Source organism: Aspergillus puulaauensis, chromosome 7 (genome assembly GCF_016861865.1).
Source record: "Aspergillus puulaauensis MK2 DNA, chromosome 7, nearly complete sequence".
Taxonomy (NCBI): domain Eukaryota; kingdom Fungi; phylum Ascomycota; class Eurotiomycetes; order Eurotiales; family Aspergillaceae; genus Aspergillus; species Aspergillus puulaauensis.
Window position 1 is genome coordinate 3,303,386 of NC_054863.1, and position 7,711 is coordinate 3,311,096.

Below are 7,711 nucleotides of genomic sequence, written 5' to 3' on the forward strand. Positions count from 1 at the left end.
TATACTCATCATCAACAAGAATGTGATCTCCTTTACTATCTGCATGCTTCAAGTAAAATCGGCCGTCGTCACCACGGCTAGGGATTGGACATTTCTCCGAAACAGAGTCCAGGAGAAAGCGATGGATTAAGTAGGCATCGATTGCTCGCGGAGTGGAACACTCTTCTCTCATGATCAGATTTATTGTCAACTGAATGCTTGCAAGGTGGTACTCCCTAGAGGAAACGAATGGCCCCAGGGGTAACATATGAGAATCTTTGTAGTCTGTCAATGATTCCCGCGCGAAAGATCCTACACGCTCAGGAACTGCAGCGTGGCGACCTCACTGCGCATAATGTAAGCTCGTAGGTCCGGTGGCGGTGAAGTGGCATTCAGTCTTCGAATGCGTGCGAGCCAGCTAATTCCATCCTGGAACCGGATTTCAATGTGGTAATTCATACCACCCATCACCGAGGAACGCGTGAATCGATCATACTGGAGGGGTCGGGTCGTACAGCTCGGAACACCGTTGCGCAAGGAACTGGCTCGAGAGAGAAGTACAGTGACATTTATCTTTCCGAGGAGTGCTGTCATTTCCTTTTGCTCAGCTTCTCGGGCCGCGGGGTCGTACGATTTCTCGTCCTTTTTAGTCCCAGATAAGTATTCCTCCAGAACAAGTTCCCAATAATACATCGTGCTTACCTCCCATTCAGGACATTTATGATATTCCGCGCGAAGATGTTTTGCGCAGAGGTGGCGATCGCAAAGGACACATTGTCCATACGTCCGTACACAAGGCTTATCGCAGGCTTCGAAATCACAACCCCACATTGCCGTTGGAGGCATGGGTAATGATCAGTTGTAGTTAATGGTATGTATTATAATTTGTACTAAGGAGAAAACTTTGGTTAATTGAAAGCGCGGAAGCAGAGAAGGAAGTGTAGTAGTATTCGGCATGGGCAAAGGTCGCGCGGGTGGCCTGACCTCTGAAGCTGTTAAGGATCGTCCCTACTGTTCTAGTATATCGCGGACTGGGTCCCATTCCACACTTTTTGTCCGTGCGCCCTATACAAACGGGCTCCGGTTGGTGTGAGGGACCTGTCCTGCTATTACAAGCTTATCCAGCTAATCAGAGATAGGTCAGGCAGGCCTATACTTTCTTATTACTCTGCCTGCCTGGCTCCTGTACCTGCGTGCCTGAATGATTTTATGACAGGTTCTATAGAAAAACGCGCTTTGCTTTTTTCCAGGGACACGGCCACGCGCAGACTCGCGTAGATATAGAAGAATCCTGTACTAATTCTTATAATTAATTCTATCTTCTTCTTACTTATTATAAGATCTTCTTTCCTAACTCCTGGATTATACTCCTACTCCTAATCTTAAGTCTTCTGATATTAAGAAGTAAAATACTTATATCTATATACCCGGCTCTCTAAGTACTGTTTTCCTGGGAGTGGCCCACTCTCTCCCTCTATCTAGACTAGGGGGAGCATATAGCTATATATATCCTCTACTAATATATCCTCTCTATAGACAGAACCCAGGCTAGCAGCCACTTTTACAAGCGATATTAGGTCCCCTGTTATCAGTAACAGTATCTGGATCAGTATCTACAGATGTATTAGTTCTAGAGTAGCTCAGCTATAAAGCCATAGTTATATAGCTCCCTTTAGTATCCAGCCCTCTAGATCCTCTCTAGCTTCTAGTGCGTGGACTGTAGTTTCTGTAGTACCAGCCTGGACCTAATCTATCAGTATCTAAGAAAGATCTATCTGGCGGGGAGCACCGGCCTGTACTTAAATCTGGACTCTTTTTACTATCTAGTTCTCCTTCAGACCTAGATCTAGTCCCGGGATACTATAGCCTATTAGATAATCCTTGGTAGTCCTATAAGTAGGGTAGGAGCTACCCTGCCTAGTACTAGCTCTAACACGAATCTAGCCTTTCTCTAGGATATCCAGGCACGGGAGTCCTGCTACCAGGTAATATAGTAGAAGAAGGAGTTCTTATACTATACTAGTATACCTATCTATAAGGGCACGCGGCCGTGGCTGGAAAGAACTAGCTGGATCACTATCTACTAAGGAATCCTGCGGAAAATCCTTAAGTATATGGTTAAGCTTTTATCCTATGTCTCTATTCTCTATAAGCTCCTGTTAGGTGAGTACCAGGACCAGAAGCTAGTGAGTCCTACTATAGATAAGGAATATATCTTCTATCTTCTTTATATCCTGGATCTGATGCTGGACCGCTGTGAGGAGACTATACAGTATACTGGGTATTATATCTGGACCTAACTAAAGAGCTATTTGCCTGACCAGCTATCTTATTAGTCCTTTAGCCTACTGGGAACTATTCATAGTTAGTAGTAGTACTGCCGGATATAGAAGAAGTTTATTATCTTTACTATAAGGATATTCTGTCTTGGTCCGGGCATGTCCTGGCAGATCCTCAGGCTCTAACTAAGCCTGCAGTACTAAGAGGAACTATAGCAGATCTAGGACTTAGTCACCTACCAGCTCCGCCCCCAGCAGCAGCATGGCGGGGTACAAGGGGTGGTACAGGCTCTGCCTGTTATAGAAGATATAACAGTATTACCAGACTTATCAGGGCTGCCTAGAAAGAAGGGACCGGCCTGCCAGAAGATGATTATAGTAGTGATCCCCACGCGATAGAACCCTTAGGATAATCCTAAGGCAGAACTTCCTATTCCTAGAGAGGATTATCCTTAATCTGATATAGAGGATAGCTCCTACCAGCTATCTTCCCGAGAGCTAGGCGGGGATTCATGTAATAGTGATAGTAGCGGTAATACTAGTTCTACCCACCCCAGGAACCAGAGCTCCTAGGGTCTAATAACACATGCTATTTTTACTGGCAGTTCTATTATCTATACTAGCCTGTACCCACTCTGGCTGCTGGAGGCCCTGTTTCAGCTTTATATATCACTAAGTCTACAGGAGTTCCGGGACGGCTAGTCACAGTCTAGTATCCTAGTCTATTTTAGTGGGATCCTTAGGATCAGTATAGATAGGGAATATTTTTATCCGGCACGGAACTTTACTACTAATCTCTCTACTCTAATCTATATCCAGTAACTTCTCTGTCTAGAGTATATGCTTCTATACCGGGTGTACCTGTTCCTCCAGCGGCCGTACCGGCCCCTAGCAGACTATCTGAGCCTGCTGTAGGTCCTACAGACCCAGTCCATGCTCCCTGGCTACCCTACCCCACTAAGCAAAGCACCGGAGTAATACCTCCCGCTGGCCTGTATAGTTTCTACTACTTAAAGTCGCCTACTTACTTGTCCAGTATCTAGCTATTATCCAGCTGTTCCGGGATTATCTCTATGCTTAAGCCCAGGTACTACCTGCTAGATTAGAATATATATTTTTTACTGGGAAGACCCCATGGTATGAAGACACCATAACCTAGGTTATAATCTAGATTAGAAAACTACTTCTTAGCAAGTTAATCTATATCCAGGCCTGGCGCCAGATCACAATCAGGATTGCCCGGCGGAAGTTCACGGCCCCGGAAGCTAACATGCTAATTAAGGAAGGGGAGGGGGCTAAGAAGAAGAAGGATCCTATTATAAGGAGTCTAATTAAGGTTATATACTGGCAGGCCAGCTATACCCCTTATACTAGGAACCGGGTGTATAAGGGTACAGTAAACTTCCGGGCTAGGTTAACAGACACCGGGCTGCAGGAGTTCTGCCAGGTCAGCTAGCTCTGGCACCAGTTGGTACAGGATCCCCTGCACTTCCAGCCTGGATAGAGGGTAACAACTGCTCCTCATCTTTACTATCCGGTTCCCCTGCCTGCCACCCCGTCTACTACTACCGGGCCGGCTACTGCCTGGGAATGGGACCTGCAGACCCCCCAGGCTACCCCGTCCAAGCAGCGCCGCAGCCAGGATCCTAACTCTATTCTGTCACACCCCGGGGGGGGGGTTCCGCAAGAATCAAGGCTTGGCATGGGGGTAGGGGTGGGTTGAACCCAACCCCACCCTCTAAAATCTTTAATTCTTAATATTTCTGATTAAAAGTTATATTACTAGATAGCTAGAGTTCTGAATTTTAATGATATTTTAAAAGATCCTAGGAGTTCCTATTTAGGAGGGTAGAATTTGCAGGTAAAGAATTAGGTAATTTTTTTGTTGGGGTAGGCCTTGGCATGCTAATAACGGGTAGTCTAGACCTAATTAAGGTATCCTAATACCTCAGGCATGAATCCTAAGTATCAGGCCCTGGTTAAAATATATATTATTATTAAAGCTAACCCTTGTTTATTTATACTAGTAACTTCTATAGAAAAGGTAACAACCCTAAGTTAAATTTAAAAAAAAAAAACAAAATTTAATTTAATTTAAATATCAAAACTATATATTTTATAAAACTAACTATATTCTGTCACGAACCCGGGGGGGGGTTCCCGCAAAAAAAGGTCTTGGCAGGGGGGGGGGGGTTCGAGTTCTACACGTACCCCCCCCCAAACTCTATGAATTTTTAATATTTCTAAATAAAAATTAGATCAGTAGATAGCTAGAGTTCTAGATTTTAATAATATTTAAAAAGATTAAAGGATTCCCTATTCAGGAAGGTAGGATTAGTAGATAAAAAATCAGGGGAAATTTTTGTTGGGGTAAGCCTTGGCAGGCTATCTACGGGTAGTCTATACCTAATTAGGCCACCATGATGCCTTAGGCAGTGATCCTGGCTAGCAGGCATGAATATAGACTCTACAGAGCCTGAATAAAATATATATTATTTTTAAAACTTACCCTAGTTAATTTATCCTAGTAATTTCTATAGAAAGTATAACAACCCTAAGTTTTATTTATAAAGTAAATTTAAATTTAAACTAAACCCTAAAACTATATATTTTATAAAACTGCTTAGAAAACTGATAGAAAAACCAGGCTGCTTCAATAATTTCAGTATCCAGTTCCCATTTCTCTTTTAGGAAGCTAGATAGCTGTAAATCAACAGGCTTCAAGGTCTGGATCCAGGGATTTCTAGTAGAATTAGAAACACTAAGGTTTCCAAACCTACTAATAAGCCAGAATAAAATAATTAAATATTTATTCTTGCAGTCCTTTCCTTTTTTAGTTTCTAGAAGCCCCCTGCAGATCCTAGTAGGTAGAAAACATCTAAAACAGCATGTATCAACCCTAGGGTTATCTAGATCCTCTCTAAAATCTTGAATTCTTCCTTTCCACTTTAAAAAACGGTCACATGACTCTAGATCATGTTTAAACACATGCTCTGCAGCATTACCAAAGGACCCACCTATATAAATAATTAGTATTAAAATAAATAAATAAAAAATAGAATATAGATTGACTTACTAATCCAATAATAAAAACATATTAAACATACTGAATCTGTAAAGAATTCAGTAGCCCTAGCTAGGAATTCTAGTTCTGTAGTAGATTCCTGATAGGATTGTTTAACTGCCTGCCTAACTAGATCCTGCTGGGTTTTCTGCCTCAGGCATAGATCACATAGCTGCCAGCTAGGGTCACATGACCTAGGCACCTCTCCAAAATTTAATAGAATCGGCCGTCGACGGCAGATCTGCTCATTTAGATATTTCCTGAATTCTAGGCGGTCAGTAGAATCATTAGATCTAGGATTCCGCTCAGAAGGCTTTACTAAGCAGAATGACCATCCTGACCGCCTAGGATCCCGCCCAGTTCTGCCAGATTCCTGCATAAAGTCTGTCAACCCATAGGCACTTTCTAGATGAATCACAGCATCCACATGATTAAAATCAAATCCTGCACCAATGGCAGAGGTTGCTAGAAGAACCCTAGCTTCACCGCCTAGGAAGCGGTCTAGTTCTGCCACCCTTTCTGGTTCTGCTAGGTCTGCATGGAACCGAGCTACTGCAGGCCCTAGATAGGAAGGATCCCCTAGGGTTCTAAATAGGGTAGTAATCATGGATTTTGACATACAGAAAACAATAACCCTAGCCCTAGATCGAGTGAATTGACCCTGATTCTCCTGCTCAAACCTAGCAATAAATTGCAACAGGAATCCTGCATATTCATAGATTTTTAGATCCTGTGGGAGATCAGTCACATGATAGCTTATATTCTGCACAGTCACACCGCCCTGGACTGTTGGAATCCTGCCAAAATAATCTAATTTCATAATTTTTAACAGCTCATTATAGGCATGGGTTGCTAGGGTAGCTGAGCTAAAAACAACTGGAATAGGAAGTTCTAGGAGTTTATTTGCCCGATTCATGCTAGTTCGATAATGACGGGTCAACGGGATCATGTGACATTCATCATAGATAATCCGTTCAATCCGGCCCTCTGCCTGTAGCCTAGCTATTAGATCTAGAAACTTAGGGCTAGCAACATGTTCAATTTGAACCAATAGAACCCTAGTATTAGGGTTATCACATGATTCGTCCCATAGAACTGGTTGGAGGCCTAAGGCAGTTACCTTATTAAATAGATCTATTTTCAATGCAATCAGGGGGGAAATAATAATAGTCATCTGACTAGTAGCCAGGCTAGCCCCAATTAGGAGTAGTGTGGTCTTTCCACCAGCTGTCGGTAATATTATAAAACAATAGGGTTGTCTTAATAACATTAAATAAAACGCTTCCCGCTGGTGGCTACTAACGTAATTCCCGGTCGGTTCGTGTATCCCGGTCAGCTCGTGCAACTCCAAAAAATCAAACGCGTTAACCACTCACCAACTTCAACTAGCCACCATGCCACGAAAAGCGCGTAAAACGAAGCAAGAATCAATTGAGTAAGAGGGCAGAATTTAATGCGCTATTAACAATTTAAAAAATCAAAAAATATCGAATACTCGTCAAGCTATATTGATTTATAATCTACCTCCTCAAACCCTACATGATTAATTAAAGGGACTTTAATCTCGACTAGAACTCCACAACCACACGAGTAGGCTATCTGAGAGACAAGAGGATGCATTAATAGTATGGATAGTATTACTTAATATACATAGTGCTGCCCTAAGGCACTTCTAAGTATAAGAGATGGCTAATACTATTCTAGGTGCTGATTCCGCCACCCCCCTTAAGCTAGTAGGAAAGAATTAGGTAACAGAGTTTACTAAGCGTCGCCCGGAGATAAAAAGTAGATTTGCTAGAAAGATTAATCGCTAAAGAGCACTGTGTGAAGATCCGAAGATCATTAGTGCTTTTTTCAACGAGTTGCAGAAGGCTAAAGATCAGTATGGTATTATGGATGAAGATATCTATAACTTTGATGAAACTGGGTTTGCTATGGGACTTATTGCAATAATAAAGGTGGTTTCTAGAGCAGGAATGCCTGGCAAATCATGGCTTATACAGCCAGGGAATCGGGAATGGGTTATAACTATTGAATGTATTAATTTAAGAGGGTGGTCAATATCCTCTACTATTATCTTCAAGGGAAAGGTTCATATTGAGGGATGGTTCAATAAAGCAGCAATCCTAGAAGATTAGAGAGTTAAAATGAGTACTAATGGATGGACTATAGATATAATCGGCCTATATTAGTTTTAAAAAGTCTTTATTCCAGCTACAAATAGGTGTACAAGAGGGGGGTATTAACTTCTTATTCTGAATAGCCATGAAAGCCACCTAACGCCTGAATTTGATATGACATGCAAGGAAAATAATATTATAGTAATCTGTATACCTGCTTATTTATCTCACCTTCTGTAACCTCTGGATATTGGTTATTTTAGCCTTTT

General features: G+C 42.2%; 2 protein-coding genes across 2 annotated transcripts; both read right to left on the bottom strand.

Annotated features, from left to right (window-relative positions):
* Positions 1 to 291: 291 nt before the first annotated feature.
* On the bottom strand, positions 292 to 825 carry APUU_71264A (uncharacterized protein; the record flags this gene model as incomplete). Its single annotated transcript, XM_041696229.1, has 2 exons — positions 292 to 621; positions 682 to 825. The coding sequence occupies 2 exons, from the start codon at positions 823 to 825 to the stop codon at positions 292 to 294; spliced, it is 474 nt and encodes a 157-aa protein (XP_041561880.1).
* A 4,402-nt stretch (positions 826 to 5,227) lies between these two features.
* Positions 5,228 to 5,941, bottom strand: APUU_71265A (uncharacterized protein; the record flags this gene model as incomplete). The annotated part of the gene is made up of 2 exons (XM_041696230.1): positions 5,228 to 5,275; positions 5,366 to 5,941. 2 exons carry the CDS (start codon positions 5,939 to 5,941, stop codon positions 5,228 to 5,230), a joined length of 624 nt encoding a protein of 207 aa, XP_041561881.1.
* Positions 5,942 to 7,711: the final 1,770 nt, after the last annotated feature.